At 35.6% G+C, this 17,712-nt stretch overlaps 3 protein-coding genes across 3 annotated transcripts; 2 read left to right on the top strand and 1 right to left on the bottom strand.

Annotated features, from left to right (window-relative positions):
• The first annotated feature begins 7,109 nt into the window (after positions 1-7,109).
• On the top strand, positions 7,110-7,998 carry LOC110905030 (peroxisomal membrane protein 11-4). The gene has a single exon (XM_022150911.2). The coding sequence runs from the start codon at positions 7,239-7,241 to the stop codon at positions 7,917-7,919; it is 681 nt and encodes a 226-aa protein (XP_022006603.1). The 5' UTR covers positions 7,110-7,238; the 3' UTR covers positions 7,920-7,998.
• Positions 7,999-8,098: 100 nt separating this feature from the next.
• On the top strand, positions 8,099-10,094 carry LOC110906290 (probable aquaporin TIP5-1). Its single transcript, XM_022151463.2, has 3 exons — positions 8,099-8,814; positions 8,908-9,164; positions 9,635-10,094. The coding sequence occupies exons 1-3, from the start codon at positions 8,685-8,687 to the stop codon at positions 10,019-10,021; spliced, it is 774 nt and encodes a 257-aa protein (XP_022007155.1). The 5' UTR covers positions 8,099-8,684; the 3' UTR covers positions 10,022-10,094.
• Positions 10,095-12,240: 2,146 nt separating this feature from the next.
• Positions 12,241-16,793, bottom strand: LOC110905028 (leucine-rich repeat receptor-like protein kinase TDR). Its single transcript, XM_022150910.2, has 2 exons — positions 13,706-16,793; positions 12,241-12,870 (listed from the first exon to the last, which is right to left on the bottom strand). Exons 1-2 carry the CDS (start codon positions 16,341-16,343, stop codon positions 12,431-12,433), a joined length of 3,078 nt encoding a protein of 1,025 aa, XP_022006602.1. The 5' UTR covers positions 16,344-16,793; the 3' UTR covers positions 12,241-12,430.
• Between the last annotated feature and the right edge of the window lie 919 nt (positions 16,794-17,712).

The raw sequence follows: 17,712 nt of genomic DNA, 5'->3' as shown, positions 1-17,712 counted from the left end.
TCTAAGGATTCATTGTTTTATGAGAGATTAGCCGTTCAAAGAAAAAATTGATTAAGACTATGGGGTATGGGGCGGGGTTGGGGCGTGGGTTGGAGAGAAACGCCCAAGTCACCATCCCGGGTGGGCTTGGGTTTGGGCTGGCCCCTTGGGCGGGAGTTTAAGGCCGGGCGTGGGGCATGCTAGCGATCCTATGTGGCCGGCTCTTATTGGCTTGTTGGATAGGGCATAGCGGGCCATGTTTAAATTTTAAAATATAACCGTTGGCTAAGCCAAACGGTTCACCCACCCCAACTGTCCACATCGCTATATAACCCCCAACCCCACCGGCTGTCCCCATCACTACCCCAACCCAAGTCACCTAACCGAACAGCTACCCACAAACACTTGATCGATGGCCTCTTGGACGCACGAGGAAGAGCTAGCCCTTGTCACGAGCGTCGTGGACGCGATGAAGGGCCACCAACCCGGTGAGACCCGTTACTGGCCGGAAGCTTTCGCAAGCTACCGGCACAACCTGGGAAACGACCGGCACAATTTAAACGCGTGCCAACACAAGTGGCGCGAGCTACGACCGAAACTTGATCGTTTTAAAGCCTACTACGACAGCGTCCCGGGCGGTGAGATAAGTCACGAAGACCGGGTGGCGGTGGCCAACATCGAGTTCCGGGGCAAGGAGCGGAAGCCTTTTGACAAGCTCGCCCTTTTCGAAATCTACCTAACGCTTTAGGTTTTTTATTTTATTTTGTAATCCTTTTTTTTTAGAATTTTATAATGTTAGGAAATTTGAAATAAAATTTTAGGCTTTTTTTTTTTAAATGTTGTGGGTATTTTTTAATTTTAGATTTTTTTTTTATTTTAATACACCTGGCCAAGCCACGCCGGGCTAGCCACGCCCCACCATACCCCACAGACACGTCACTCACCAGCAAGAGGACTCGAACTCCACGTGTCAATCCATTCCTCAAACCCCCGCCCCATCATACCTGATGGTCTAACGGATGCAAGTATGGATATGAATGAGAGTTTGTCATCTATGAATTACCTTTTTTACCATATGAATTATAGGACTAAGAATTCATAATATATAAGAGTAAACTGTCATTTTGATCCATGAGGTTTGGTCACTTTTGCCACTTTAGTCCAAATTTGAAACATTTTGCATTTGGGTCACTGTGGTTTCACTTTTATTACCATTTTGGTCCAAAAATCAAATCAGCTCGTATTTCTCAAATTAATTTCTACTATTTTGTCCTTTTCTTTAGGGGCAAAATAGTCATTATAATTATATTAAAACACATTATTAATTAAAATAATAAAATAAAAAAAGACCCTTTGACCTTATAAAAGCACATAAATATCTTTGTCTTCCCCAAAACCTCAAACCCTAATTTCTCATCTTCTCCAAAACATGATCCACTTGCTGCATAGCAACATCCATGGCTACTATCAGTAACCTAAAAGTACAAATGAGAATCCTCAATTCCAAAACCAAAGTTCAATAACAAAATGCAGAATAAAATATCTTCAAATCAAACAAATGAAAAAGTCAGTTCAATTTCAAATCAGTTCAATAATAAGTTACAAACCATTTGAGAAAAAGCAAGTTCAATCAACAAAACAAAACAAAACCCTAACCTTGTGACTGAATGAAAACCAAAAGATGAAGCCACCACCACCGTCAATCTCCGGTCAATTTTTTAGATATTGTTCAACCACCGCCACCTCCACCAAACTGTTTTCCGGTTCCCCCAGATCTACCACAAAACCTTTTTCCGATTAGGATGGGTTTGAAGGATTTCTGAGCACGATATGGAGGCGGTGTTGTACCTTCAGACTCCGGGAGAAAGAGGAGATCAGGGGGAATGGGCATGCCATAAATCAGCTAAGCCATTTTTGAAAAGTTAAAATGCTGTGACTTTTTGAACTAACTTATTGACTTATTAGCTTTTAGTCATTTTACATCAATAAGCTAAGCCAAACACTTTTTAAAAAACAACTTATTGACTTATTGGCTTTTCCTACCCCATAAGCTAATCCAAACACTTTTTTTAAAAACTCATTTTCAAAAAGTCATAAGTCAATAAATCATTTTCTCAAAAGTCTTTTTTAACTTAAATAAGCTTAGCCAAACATGCCTTAAATGTGAAACAAGTGCCAGTTTTATAATTTTAATTAATATTATTTTATAATAAAACTCATAATGACTATTTTGCCCCTGAGAAAAGGACAAAATAGTAGGAATTAATTTGAGAAATATGAGTTGATTTGATTTTTGGATCAAAATGGCAATAAAAGTGAAACCACAGGGACGCAGATGCAAAAGGTTTCAAATTTAAACTAAAGTGGCAAAAGTGACCAAAACCAAAATGACAGTTTACTCTGATATATAATGTTAAATTATATTGTTCTATAAGACCACTTTCCCTCCTTGTTTATTATATGGTTTAAATAATGAAAAACGTTTTTGTTAGTTTTTTTTAAATGGCGTCGATTATTGTCAGGTAGTTTTTCAAATTCAAGTTCAGTTTGTTTATTATCTTTTAATTAGATTATATTAATTATAATTGTTATTTTATATATAATTAAGTTATGTTTTCAAAATATTATTAATAGTGAGCTAGTTTAGGATCGGAAGCCGGCTCGAGTTTATAAGTGAAGCTCGGGCTCAGTTTGTTTACTAAAAGAGCTTATTTTTAGGTTTGGGCTCGACTTCGTTTGACCTTGAATAGTTTCGAGCTTCTTCTTTTTTTCAAGTCGAGCTCAGATAGCTCGGCTGTTTGCACTCCTACTCTTTTACTATTGATTTGGTATATTAAATCCATAGTAGCTACTAGCTAACAACAATTCCATTTCTAAACATGCACACAACAGGTTGGATACATTACCGCTCAAGCCGTTGCTAACTTGCTATGGCTAGTATTAGTAATATGTCAAAATGTAATTTTTAAAAATATAATTTATAAAACTAACATGGTAAACTAGTCGAAAGTCACAGGGGTGTATTTACAAATAATGCTGACATTTCAAAATCATTTACTAGTAAAGCAATTATCATGTAAACTATTCGAAAGTCACAAGGGTGTATTTACAAATAATGTTGACATAGGACTTATCCTACACCACGAACTGATACGGTTCCAAACAATCGAAGTGATGAAGCATGAAGTGAAAAGATGCTCCGAAGTTTCTATGGCTGAACCACACAACACGCAAACTTGATCTTCAAAGACTATATTTCTTCAGTTAAGGGCCGCTAGTGTAGGAATACGATCCACTTCCATCCTCCAGGCATATATAGCATTTTTAGGAATCCAGCGACACCATTTAAACACAAACCCGCTGCTATAATCCGCCTCTTTATGAAACAATTCTTTTTAAAATGAAGGGCATCAATCACTTGTTTTCCAAATATTATTAGGCTCGTCTTTATACCTCCACTACATCATATCAAGTAATTATCATTGACGATATAATCATTAATATGATAAATTTTAGTTAACACCAAATGATTTTGATATTTGATATTACCTATTATAAATTAGCAACACTTTGTTGCATAAAGAAGTTATACATTATCCTTAGGGAGGTTTTCAAAATATATATATATATATATATATATGGATGTTACACTTTTAACCCAACACTACTTTGATTTTTTTACTTTTAAGTCAAAAGTTTTTAATTTTTCCAATTTAACTTCACGATTTTTTCACTTTCAACTTTGGCCCCTATACGTTTCATATCTCGCAAAATTTTTGTTTTACGTTTTGTTATAAATTTTGAGAGTTAACATGGCGTAATGTTCATGTGTAGTTCAACGTCTTTATGTTTTGTTTTACGCTTCGTTCTAAATTTTGCAAGTCAACTAACGTAATGTGCATGTGTGGTTCAACATTTTTATGTTGCCTATTTTTTCCCGTTTGATAGGTTTGTCGCAACACGCATGTCCTAAATCGACTTAGTTGTTATTTTTTACGTTTCGGTCTAATTTATCCATATTAACACACCGCAACTTAAGTGTTGGTGGTTGCTGACGGTACTGTGACATTTGGCTATTTGTCACGGTTTTACGCCCCCACCGCAACGCGGGGTGACTTAATACTAGTTAGTAATCATTCCATAACATATAAACCCTTCAAGCTAAATTAAATGCGATTGTAGTTCACACAAACATTGACGTCAAACCAGTTTATAAGTAAGTGTATTCAAATAAAAAAAAACAAAAAGAATGAGATGGTGCGTTATAAGACACGACTTATGGCAGAAGAGGTTTTTTTTCCTCCTAAAATTCACGAGTTACTTATGAGAAATGTGTTTTTTATAGTGAATGCGATAACATTATTACATTATATATTATTATCTAGCTTTGCAACCTCAGAAAGACTTTAGATTAAAGTTATGGATGTTGTCACCGTAAAATTGTTTGAGACACTTGAAAATGATTTATACAAGAAAGTCACTAAGGTTAAAAATGCCCTAATAGTAAAATCCATACATTTTTTTTTTATGTAAATCTGATAATTTAGTAACACATAATTAGGGCCTTAGGGGTGAGCACAAACCGATACGAATTGGTGACTTGATCCTAAGTGGGACACAACATTTGTCTCGAGACCGTACATGTGGTTTGAGCTATAGGTCGTAAGTCCTTGGAAAAAATTGAATATGATAAGATCCACCCTAAAAAAATAAATATTTATGGGATTAATATGATTACTAAACAGTTTTATCAAGTAATGCAGTTTTTATTACGGATTTCTAGATCTAATTGTCGTAAAAGATTTTAAAGATTATTGCCGCTTCGTATATTAACTTTCTTTTTTTATTTTTCAAACTTTAGTTTTGTTTATTTTGTAAAAAGAAAAATCCTATATATTAATATACTAGGTTAGAACCCCGTGTAATACACGGGTTGAATAAATGTAATTTTATATACCAAATAATAAAAAAATATATCTTCAAAAACCTCGTTTATTACACGAGTTGAATAAATGTAATTTTATATACCAAATAATAAAACAATGTATCTTTTAAAACCTCATTTATTACATGGGTTGAATAAATATCATTTTATATATTAAATAATAAAAAAGTTATATCTTTAAGAACCCCGTGTATTGTACGGGTTGAGTAAATTTAATTTTATATATTAAATAATGAAAAAGTTACATTTTTAAGAACCTTATGTATTGTATGAGTTGAGCACATGTAATTTTATATATCAATCAATAAAAAGTTATATCTTGTTATATCTTTATAAACCCTGTGTATTATACGGATTGAATAAATCTAATTTTATATACCACATAATAAAAAAAAGTTATATTTTTTAAAAACCCGGTGTATTATACGAGTTGCATAAACGCAATTTTGTATAGTAAATAATTAAAATACTATATCTTTAAAAAACCTCTTTTATTACACGGGTTGAGTGAATCTATTAAAAAATTATATCTTAAAAAAACAAACGAATATACTTGATATATGATGGATGGGGTGATTGCGATGATGGTTCTTATAAATGCCACGTAAACATAGTGAATACCGTATTTGAGTTGAAAGTTGAACACGAAAATAAAAATATAGAACCAATAAACATTGACTAATGTTTTTGTTTACCCTTTATAAACATTTTTGAAATAAGTTCTACACTTAACTACTTTAGTTTAATAAAATAAATAAATCATTTAAATTATATTAATTTATATTTAGTGCACCTCTTTTTTTAATTTCAGGATAAATAATTTTGAAATCTAATAAATATTTTAAAATATTATATTATCTTCTATACGAATTGTTTAAATTTATATTAAATTTAATTTTATAATTCTTTAACAATCCCTTATATAATATCCTACTAAATAAAAAATTTATATCCATTTCTACTGTCACACGTGGGCTTGAGTTGACGCTAAATTTTAACGGTCGTTAATTGAAAGGACGAAAAGAGTTGCAAAATGTAGACACAAAGAATGTTCAATGTGCTTTTTAAAGATTATAAGACATAAGCTTGAAAATTCATATAAATTTATAGATGGTTTCTGTAGAGGCGAAGACAAAGCTTTATCATTTGTACATGACCATCACTTTTGATATAGTTTATCTTTCTTTTCTTTTTTTTTTCTACGTTATCATCCACATTTGATATCAAACTTGAGTCGTATTCTATATAATATAGATAATAATCATATTGAAATAGTGATGTGGTTGTGATAAAATTTGCACCGTAAATAAATATTATTATTTTTAGTATTATTAATAATTTTAATCAATTAAATTAGAGAATGACAAGTGTCCCCAAATAGGTTTCTTTTATGATATAGTATAGAAGATGTGTGTAAACTGGAAGTATTTTGTTTTTGGGCCATTTTCTTTTGAAGACTCGATTCTTTGACAACCCACAGGCCCACAGGACAGAATAAATATCCCGTTCCTATCTTCATAATGAATTTTTTAATAGATTTTTATTGTTCATTACTATCTAGAGTAAAGATTTGTACAAATAGTTTTATCGTACAAAAGGTACGAATAACATGAAAAGTAAAAAAACAGAGTGATATTTTCATAATTATTTATTCGTAGGGTAATGATCAAAATTATCCTACAAGATCAAAATTACCTAACAAGATCAAAATTATCCTACAAGATCATTTGTAGAGTAATTTTGATAATTACCCTACGAGTAAAATAATTACGAAAATACCACCGCGTTTTTTTTTTACTTTTCCATGCTATTCGTACGTTTTGTATAATAAACGTATTTGTATTTGATCTTATGTCTACTTTCTAATTATCTATGTGCCAATCATATTTTAGAAATTAAAATTACATAAGTTCAAACTTTTTGTTAATACAACAATATAAGTCTTACGTATAAAAACTTTATTATATAAGAAGCAAAAAGTAACCCAGATTTAAAACAAACACATGGTCTTCGTAATTGAACCATTTAAGGCAATTATTTTGCAGATTTTAATGGCCGAAATGAACCACAAAAGAAATTATTTTACCAATAATGCTATAATTTTTTTTTGGGTTTGATATATATATTTGTAACATATGAAGATGACAAAATACACTTCTGTTGGATAATATTTGTAACAATATTGTCCATCCATTATATAAATTTATTTTATCCAAAACTACCCCTAACCTATGGCTCTCCCTTCCACACTCATCATTATTTCTTTCACATATCACACAAATTCTAACCCTTGGACCTCATACCATACCACACCATGAATGACAAAGTAGACAAGCTAGTGATCTTCCTAGCAAAGAGAGATGGTATTGACAAGCTTGTCAAAACATTCCAATATGTATCAAAGCTTCTTGTTTGGCACCTCGAAACAATCAATCCAAACGCGGCCCATCGGGCCAAACAATGTGAGGTGGCATCGGGGATGAGCCGAAAAGCGTTCAGGAGCGGACGGTTTCTCACGGGCTTCAACACCCTAAGGAGAAACCCAGGCCCGACCCCGACTTACAAGTTTCTCTCAGTCTTTGGTAACGCAGGCGAAATGGTCTATTTCTTTTTCGACCATTTCACTTGGTTATCAAGAATAGGAGTTTTGGATGCAAATCTGGCTAAGAAAATGAGCTTTATATCGGCTTTTGGGGAATCGGTGGGGTATGTATTTTTTTGTGTTATAGAATTTATGATGATCAAAGAAGGGATTGAAAAAGAAAGAAGGATTAAAAAGAGTTTGTTATCGGAATCAAATGAAAAAGAAGATGAAATTAAGAAGATTAAAGTTGATAGATTGATGAGATTAATGGCCGTGGCTGCAAATTTGGCAGATTTGATTATTGGGCTAGCTGAGATAGAGCCCAACCCATTTTGTAATCATGCTATAACACTCGGTATTAGTGGGCTTGTCTCTGCATGGGCCGGATGGTACAGAAATTGGCCATCTTGAGTTAGGGTTAAGAGGGAAACTTACTTATTTGCCTATGTATCATGATTCATGCTTTTATATATAATTTTATTTTTCATTATTTTGATAGTTGTGTATTGAAAAGAAAAACATACCCAGTAGAATCTCATCTATAGCCAAATTATTGATAGGTTATGGGAAATATGGGACGCAAACAAACCTTACCTATGTCCTACATGATCGGAAGTAAAATATGTAGCTGTAAATACATTTTAGCTGGTTCATGACGGGTTTGTGAACGGTCGCATATTAATGCAGAGCGGAAGCATATACATTTGGATATGTTGTTTTAAGACGGTATTAAAACAATCCAATCGAGAAAATAGTTTCCGAAAGTTAAAACATGTTTATAAACTTTGAAAACAATAAATATAAACATACTAACTAACATCTTCTAAAAAGTACTTTATGTCTAAATAATGTTTTTAACGGTAAAATTTGGATCACCGATAAACCACTAGAGTATCATCAGTCGAAGCACCTGATTATATCAAATTATCTAAATACTAAATAATGTAACATTGGATCAGAAAATAAAATACACATGTGATCAAACGATTAAATAAAAAAATGAATTAAAGAAAAAGCATAAACCGTAAAATAAAATCAAACCAATCACATAAAGCCACGTGCACAAGGCGGTTAAATTTCAAAAAAAATATTCATAAAACCGGTAAAAACCGCTTATAGCATTTTCACAAATTGGCTAAAAACGATCTTAACTGTTTCTTCTTCAATTGAACATCAATGGCGTCTCTGACTCTGAGAGACAGATTCCAACACGCGATCACTCCGGCCGCCTTTCGATCATACCTCGCAGAGTTTCTCTCCACCTTCTTCTTCGTCTTTGCCGCCACCGGATCCACCATGTCTTCAAGTACCTCTTTTTCAAATATTTCATATTATTTTATATGTTTTGTGATGAATATTGAATTGTAACTGAATGTTGTGGATTGTGATTTGTTTGTAGGGAAGATGATACCTGAAGCGCCAATGGTTGTTGACCCGTGTGGTTTGCTAGCCACAGCGATTGCGACCGCCTTTGCATTGTCAGCGGCAGTTTATGTAGCGGTTAATGTCTCCGGTGGCCATTTAAATCCCGCGGTGACGTTTGGAATGGCGGTGGGAGGACATATTAGTATTCCGCTCGCGATGTTTTACTGGATTTCTCAAATGCTTGGATCTGTTTTCGCGTGTCTGCTATTGAAACTCATGACTATAACTGAGGTACGTCAAACCAGAACTTTTTAGTCGAGGGGTCATCACGAGGTTCTATTTTTTGTTGGTTACAACCAGTGGCGGATCTTGCCCGTTGAACGTGACAGGGCCGAAAGACACGGGCACTAAAAAAAGCCCGGGCAAGCCCGAGCCAAACATAGTATATATAAAAGATTTCGATCGAAATGCGGAAAATTAGCACTACGGCCGAAAAACTTGCCCGGGCCGTGGCCCTGCCATATGTCTTCTAAGAACCGCCCCTGGTTACAAATGTGGGTCCCACTTATGTTTTAAATTAAAAAAATCAGAATTTATATTTGTAAATCCAACAAATTCTAGTGACTATGATCAGCGGGCCCCTCTTAACTCCCTCTGGTGACACACACTCAACAACTTTGTGTCAAAATCCAAATCATAATCTTAGAATCTTACCAGTTTTTTTTATGCTGATTTAAGTGTATACGTGTCATTATATCTAGAATGTTCCGGTGCACGGTATTCCAGACGAAATGACGGGATTCGGAGCGGCGATACTAGAAGGCGCGATGACATTTGCGTTGGTGTACACTTTTTATGCTACTGGAGATCCAAGACGAGGTGCATTTGGTACAATTGGGCCGTTGATGATTGGGTTTATAGCGGGAGCCAATGTGTTGGCTTCAGGCCCATTTACTGGTGGGTCAATGAACCCAGCATACTCGTTTGGGTCGGGTATGGTTGGAGGAAGTTTTAAAAACCAAGCGGTTTACTGGGTCGGACCGTTGATTGGAGCAGCCGTTGCGGGTGTTGTGTATGATAATGTGGTGTTTCCTGCTCAAACGCCTGAGGATGCGATCCGCGGAGTTACAGATGGGATTGGTGTTTAAGTTTTGCTAAATACTATATTGACTCTTCATGACCCAATTGTGTGTAACTTTTATTCTGATTAATTATGTAAGAGTGTAATTCCTTTATCCTTAGTTTTTAGATATATATAATGTGAGTGTTCTAACTTCTATGGTCATATCACATATCTGTGAGTGTGTGTGAGCTTCTATGACCCAATGTTGAGGCCCAACCCAGTTTTTGTTGGGCTTTTACTAAGGTTCCAAATAATCACATAAATAGTACTTCTTAGTTTTTAGGCCCATTGTCTTAGGAAAAAATAAATAATACTTCATTACTTCTTAGATCTTAGGCCCACTGTCTTAGGAAATTGAATTTATGCAATTTAAGGTTTATTCATTAAGGGTTGAGTTATCAACTTATCATATACATTCTCCTAAATTTAGGGAACGGTATAAAGATGCAACGAATCGTAAAATATAACACAATAACAAGCAAAATATAACACAATACCAAGGAAAAAAGACACAATGACAGAAAAAAAAACAATGCCAAATAAAAAGACACAATGATCTGAAACAAAAACTCTAAAATCTACAAGCTAAAAAACCAAAAGCGAAATGAGTTCAACGAGACGGTTTCAATGCCGCTAGATCCGTTTGATACTATTCCTACGACTTCATAGTTTTAGGAGACTATGTATTTAAAGCTTTTCATATTCGTCAAATAATTTTTTTGAGCGAAAAATTTGGATCAACTGACAGAACAATGAAGTATCATCGTGACACCAACAGAACCACATGATCATATCCATCTCCACCAGACAATAATACCTATACACTAATTCAGGAGGAAACCCAATAAATCTGTGAAAAATCTCTTGTGAGAATTGAACTCATGACCTAATGGTTATAAGGCTTATCCCGCTCCGAAAATGTCACTAGGATTTAATGTCATGATTCTTGAAAGCATGTATGCCCAGTGTCACCCTTTCGTCCCTTTCAGACATTACCTCTGCTTTCACATTCGTCTTAACTACACCAATTAAAGCTGTTTTTATTACTATACTGTCAATTCTACTTTTGCATTTAAGTACTAGCAAGTGAAATTAAGACAATCAGTTTAAAACAAACAAAAACAACTAGGGTGTAATAGAAAGTCAACTATTTCCCTACATTACAACTAGGGTGTAATAAGTATCTATGTACATTTTTAAGTCTTAATATTCTATAGTAGCAAACATTTAGTGTTTTTTTTTTTTTTTTTTTTTTTTTTTTTTTTTTTTTTTTATGCTTCGAACGTAAAATAAAGGTTATGTTAAACTTAAACAAGATGGATTAAGATAAAGTTAAACTGAATATTATAGAGTAAATAGTGATTTTGGGATAAATTATGAAAATACCAACTTTGTAGCCCTAGTGTTTGATAACCCAAGTTTGAAAGACTAAATAAGGGCATTTAGAAATTTGGTGGAAACTTATGTGTGTGTTGTTGGTTATGGGTTTTAGATAATATTTTTGTAAACGACAATCAAAACAACTTATTGTTTCGATATGCTCGGTAAGATTAGACATTGCCGAATTTGGATATCGATAGGGACAAAAAAATTCAAATCCAAACAAATTGCTTAAGTCGTACATTGAACCAATGAACACCCTACTCAAAATGGTTGATCATTTGTCTCGAATATAGATGGCAAACACATCTTCGTGAAGGCCGAACATGGCATGTAACAAATCCGGTTTTTAATAATTATGTGATGAAGTTGGACATAAGTAAATTTTATGAGATGATATGGCACACATATATGATAAAATGATAAATATTGAAAAGTTTTAGAAGAAATAAAACAAATCTAGCACCTAATTGTGAAAATATTATTTAATTGTATTATCAAAAGAGAGTTTGAAAAGTTTGAATTTTGAAACATTAAAAAACAATATTTAAGTTTGCTATGCAAAATTTCAATTTGTGTCACGCTGAATAACTTTGGTCAATATAACATATTAAATTACTTGATAGTTATATCCCCATTTGATTAAGGTTTGGAATTATTGTGCTAATTTGCTTTGTTCCACCCTGATCCACGCCTATTATTGACTTTTTATTCTTGATAATTCCTTCATTGTTTTCTTTATGTTTTATGTGTGCTAATATCTTATTTTTTCTAATTGGTGGACCACAAAATACTAAAAAGTAAAGTTTGTACCTACCATCAACATCACTAATTGTTTTCGAACACTTTCTATGCACACATACATCGATAAGCATTTGTTAAATTACAAAAACACCCCACCACCGTTGACCAGTGACTTGACATTTTTCATTAGTTAAATGAAAACAAATTTACTACACCTATACCAATCCCCACCACTAATTTAAAATAAAAATTGAAACCAAACCCATACGAGTCCCCAAAAATGAAAAATAAAATAGAAAAAAAAAAACCCTCAAAAAGGCCCGATTCTATCAACATTCAATGTAACTTGGGCCTTCGGTGGTGACGGTTGAGGTTTAGAACCGCTAGTAACCACCACTCTACTATCACCCTTCTCCGGCGACTTTCTCTTTGGTTTTGCTTCTTGCAACATTGACACGACATCCCTCATTGAAGGTCGGTCAGCCGGGTTTCTACTTGTACATAACAATGCGACTCTTAATACTAACATCATTTCTTCCCTCACCGAGCTACACGATGCCCCTGCGTCTTTATCCAACACGTCTTTCATCCCTTCTTTGCTTTTCATTTTTGACCTAATCCAATCCACGATGCTATTCCCGTCTCCAAATTCAGAATTTACCGACGTCTTCCCACTAATGATTTCCATTAACACGACCCCAAAACTGTATATATCACTTTTTTCATCGACTTGTAAAGTATACGCATATTCTGCACAAAGTTAAAAAAAATTATATATACTAACGTTAACATATTTTTTAAACATAAATCACCCAAATTAATAAATAAATAAATAAATGAGGAAATGTGTAACACAAATCGCTAAGTCTTAGGGTGTGCGGAGTGGGACGCGGCAAACCTCGGCAAACCTTTTTGCCGATCGGCAAACACCGCCGCCGAGGTTTTGCCGTTGCCGAACAACTCAAGAATCGGGGATGCCTTGCCGATGCCGGGAAAGTGATTGAGAAAGAGAGAGGGTATTGTGGGTGGGGTCCATGCCTATCTCAACCAATCACAACTTTTTCCTTTTTTTTAAAAAAATAGTTTACCACTTCACCAAGTGTCTAAACCATTGCCAACACTTTGCATAACAGTTTAAACACTTTTGACTGATTGACATGGCGCGCTCTGATTAGTCGGTTTTTTGGTTTGCCACTCCAAAGTGTTTAACCACTCCTTACACCCTTAGAATCAATAATTGTGTTGATATGGATTGATATCAAGGAGATGAAAGCAATAACCACCGTTGGATCTTTCATGAAATCTAGTGGGGTCCATGATAACGGAAAAGTACACGTTTAAAAGCAGAAAATATTCACGCGCATTTTAGTGATCGTCAGAGACTTCAAACTGTTTCACCCGCTGGCGGCAAAATACAGAATATTACAAAACAAGTCCTTTCTTTTTAGTGGTTATGCACTTTTTTAGGATGGTTTTTGTTGGTTACAACTTTAGTCCAATAGTGTTAAAAATTGTAACGCGTTTGGTTCATAGAGTGGATGTCAGTTAACTTAAAAGCGAGGGCAATAATATAATCGGAAAATACCTGGTGCAATGTAGCCGTACGAACCGGCGATCACCGACATTGATTCGTCGCATTGGATTAGCTTTGCGACACCGAAATCTGCGACCCTGGCTTCCATCTCGCCGTCCAATAAAATATTGCTAGGCTTCAAATCACGATGAACAATCACTGGATCACAATCGTGGTGGAGGTAGCAAATTCCTTGCGCTACCCCTAACGCTATTTTGTAACGTGTGACCCAATCCGCCATTAAATTGTCGCCTTTGTTCTTCCCGTGAAGCAGATCATCTAAACTCCCATTCGGCATGTACTCGTAGAGCAACATCGTAGAATCCATGTTGCTACAACACCCGAGCAACCTCACGATATTACGATGCCTCACGTTGCCCAACACGTCTACCTCGGCCAACACCCCTCGTCTCCGTCTAATCGTCTCTTTATGCTTCCCCCAGAGTTTCTTAACGGCTATGATCTCGCCACTTGGCATTTCCGCCTTGTACACCGTCCCAGTGGACCCCATCCCTAAAATCTTATCCGTCATTGACACGCACTCCACCACATCATCCGCGGTAAAATTCAACCGCTGGAAAGCGGTTAGTTTCCATGGTCCAATCTCCCTCTCCTCCACCACGAACCGCCGCTGGCAAGTTGCGTGGAAGCAACGGCCTCCGGCTATAAGAACAAACACGCCTACACAAAACGCTGCGGCTAATATCCACATGAGTGTTCCAGCCGTCTTCTTCGTCTGCTGCTGCTTTACTTCGGTTTCACTTCCGGTATCACAAACCTTTTGAACTACTCCACCGCAGAGTCCATCGTTCCCAGCGAACGACGAAGGATGCAGGCTTGAAAACGCTGGCCCGAACGAAGGCACAGGTCCAGTAAGCTGATTATACGACACATTGAAACCTTCCAGCGTACTACAATTACCGAAAGTGGACGGAATTGTACCGGTGAGGAAATTATGAGAAAGATCAACATCAGTTATCACCGGTAAAGTCGAAATCTCCCATGGAATAATGCCTGTTAATGCATTATGTCTCAAATTCAATGAAATCAGCTTCATACAATGTCCAATATCCCATGGAATGCTACCGCTCAACTCGTTCGCTTCGATTTCGATTTTGTAGATATTCTCACAGCCTTGAAACTTAGGGATTTTTCCAGTAAGTTTACTAAAACTAGCAGAAAATATCTGTAAACTCGGTGCACTCCAGATATTTTCCGGTAAACCGGTACCGAATGAGTTTCCTGATATGTTTAAATACTCTAATTTAACCGCATTCGCTAAATCTGCAGGAATCGGACCGGTGAAATTGTTGTTACTCATATCTACGTATGTAACATTCGGCAAATTTCCAAATCCGATAGGAATTGAGCCGTTGAGGCGGTTATTCTGCATGCGTAATCTCGTTAAGGACGTGCAGTTACCTAACGACGCCGGTAGGTTACCGGAAAAGCTGTTGGAGAAGAGGATAAGCTTTGCTAGATTGTTACCGAGACAGAGGTTTGGCGGAATCGGACCGGAAAATGAATTCGAAGAGACGTCAAGCCGCTGTAATCTCGAATTTAAACCTAGTTTTTGTGGAAGAATTCCGGTGAGTGAATTGTTCCATAGAAACAGATTTTCAAGCGCCGGCAGCTCTCCGATATCTTCTGGAACTTCTCCGGTGAGCTTGTTGTTCATTAGACTCAGCTGCTTTAGGTTTTTCAACGACGATATTTCTTTCGGTATGTTACCGGAGAATTTGTTATCCGATACATCGAGACTCCTTACAGATCTCAAATTTCCTATACTCGCCGGAATATCACCGGAGAAATTATTTTTGAAAATTAATAATGTCTCGAGATTTGTCAAATTCGTTAGCGTGATAGGAAAGTCACCGGAGAGATTTGCAGACGAAACGTCAAGGACAGTTAGATTGAATAATGCAGCAAACGTCGTCGGAATCTGGCCGGAGAATGCGTTGTATCCGATTTCTAAATGTTGTAACGACGTTACAAAGCCTAACTCTGCCGGAATTTCACCGGTGAGGCTGTTACCAGCGAGGCCTAAGAACTTCAACGTACGGAAACCGCCGTAACTGTGTGGAATTTCACCTTCAAAGTAGCTTCCACTGAGATTCAGATATGTTAAAAACTGCAACTGAACAAATTCCTCCGGCAACGGTCCGGTGAAATTGTTGCTGTACGCATTGAAGAACGTGAGATATTTCAGTTTCGAAATGCCACGTGGAAATGTTGAATTGAAAAAGTTATGATTGATATCAAGCGTTCGGAGATAAGTCAGGTCAAATATCGCCGCTGGTAAAGGCCCAGCGAACGCGTTTGCACTGATGTTCAAGTGATGGATGTGTGTCAAGTGTTTGATGTCATCGGGAATTGCGCCGGAGAGTTTTCGGTTAGAGATGTCTAATGTGTTGATTTGAAATGTTTTGAGATCACATTTGATACCCGACCATTTACACCAAACCGGTTCGGGTCCAGGTCCGGGTACTTGAGATGGATCCCAATCTTGAAATGTATTCATAGGGTCTGTTAAAGAGGATTTGAGAGAAAGAAGTGCATGAAGTTGTAGAGGAAGTGTGGTGGTAGTTGTGGAAACAAGAAGTGGTAGACATATGAAGATGATGAGAAGGTGGTTGTGGTGGTGGTTCATGGTGGTAGATGGTAGTTGTGGGTGCTGTTGTTTGTTTGGTCTTTTGCCCGTTTGAGTCTGAGGTGTGTTTAATGAAGTTTAATTTTCAAAAAAAAAAAAAAGATGGTAGTTGTGGTTGTGGATATGAACTAGAAAGAAGATATGGTAAATTTAAGGGTGGGATGAAACTAAAGGAATTGAAGGTGTTGATTGTTGCTTTTTAGGAGTGGTGGTTGGATGAAGATGATGTTTCATGGTGAATGTTGATGTTGATGAACATTGAACATGATGATTGTTGTTGTTTTGAGTGGAATGAGTTTGGTGATTCAAGAATGAAGATGATGATGTTGTTGTTGTGGTTGTTGTTGTTTTTGTTGTTGTTGTTGTTCTATATCTACAACTACTACTCTAGAGGAATGATGATGAAGTGGAGTGATGTTTGTAATCTTTATACAGACTCCATTTTTGCTTAACTTGAAAACAACTACTCTCTTCCCTTTAACTTTTCTTTTTCTTTATTACTTCATATTTTTTTTTTCAAAACTGATTACCTCTTTTACTTTTATTTCTTAAAATCTTAAATTATACTTATATAAACTCTTTATCCAAGAATCTAAATGATTAAGTTTTGCTTAAAGATAAATTCTATACTTAGGTATCATTAGTTAAGCATCCCCACCACAATCTAGTTTGGACAGTGGTCTCGTCTTTTGGGAGAGTGTTAAGGCTATTAAACGAGTCGTGTTTGCAGATTAGTGAGTTTAACTTGACATGGACTCAAAATGATGTAACATACATGAAACCCGAATCCTAACACGAAACGAATGTCGCCAGTTTATACGTTGAGTCAAACACGATTTGTTTAACTTAATGTCAAATTTCTCCTTTTTACATTTAGACTTTGACGGATGATAACTAATCAATTTAAATTAACATGAACATATTTTTTGAAAACAATTAAAAAAATAAACATGTCAACCTGTGAACGATGAACCCATCATGTTAACCGTACATGACTTGTCTAGCTAAACGTGCTTACAAGTTTGACCCGAAACTAGCTAAAACCATAAAAAATAACTTATAAATTTTATGTAAGGTTGATGTAATGTGTGTTAGCAATTCACATCCAGTGATCTGGGTGAGTGAGAAACCTTTTATCTTGGGATTTCATATTCAAAACTTTACTTTTCATGATTATTCCTGGGTATTTTTTTTTCTTTTATTGCTTTATCTTTGGCTGCATCCGGCAACTCTTTTTTTAATTATATTAACTAACTAAATATTTGATATGACAAAGTTAAATTCCATTTGTTTTTAAGATCCTTAAACATGACCGTTCTCCTCTTTAGTTTACAGATTTGTCTTTTGCTGTAAATAAATGCAGATTCTA

This window comes from Helianthus annuus, chromosome 14 (genome assembly GCF_002127325.2).
Source record: "Helianthus annuus cultivar XRQ/B chromosome 14, HanXRQr2.0-SUNRISE, whole genome shotgun sequence".
NCBI lineage: Eukaryota > Viridiplantae > Streptophyta > Magnoliopsida > Asterales > Asteraceae > Helianthus > Helianthus annuus.
Note: the sequence above shows the minus strand (reverse complement) of the source record. Positions and strands in the feature narration are given on the sequence as shown.

Coding starts and splice junctions, on each gene's coding strand:
- LOC110905030 (XM_022150911.2), top strand. CDS start 7,239: ATGAATGACAAAGTAGACAAGCTAGTGATCTTCCTAGCAAAGAGAGAT.
- LOC110906290 (XM_022151463.2), top strand. CDS start 8,685: ATGGCGTCTCTGACTCTGAGAGACAGATTCCAACACGCGATCACTCCG. Junction 8,815..8,907: donor CGGATCCACCATGTCTTCAA/GTACCTCTTTTT, acceptor ATTTGTTTGTAG/GGAAGATGATACCTGAAGCG. Junction 9,165..9,634: donor AACTCATGACTATAACTGAG/GTACGTCAAACC, acceptor CATTATATCTAG/AATGTTCCGGTGCACGGTAT.
- LOC110905028 (XM_022150910.2), bottom strand. CDS start 16,343: ATGAACCACCACCACAACCACCTTCTCATCATCTTCATATGTCTACCA. Junction 12,871..13,705: donor GTACGGCTACATTGCACCAG/GTATTTTCCGAT, acceptor AACTTTGTGCAG/AATATGCGTATACTTTACAA.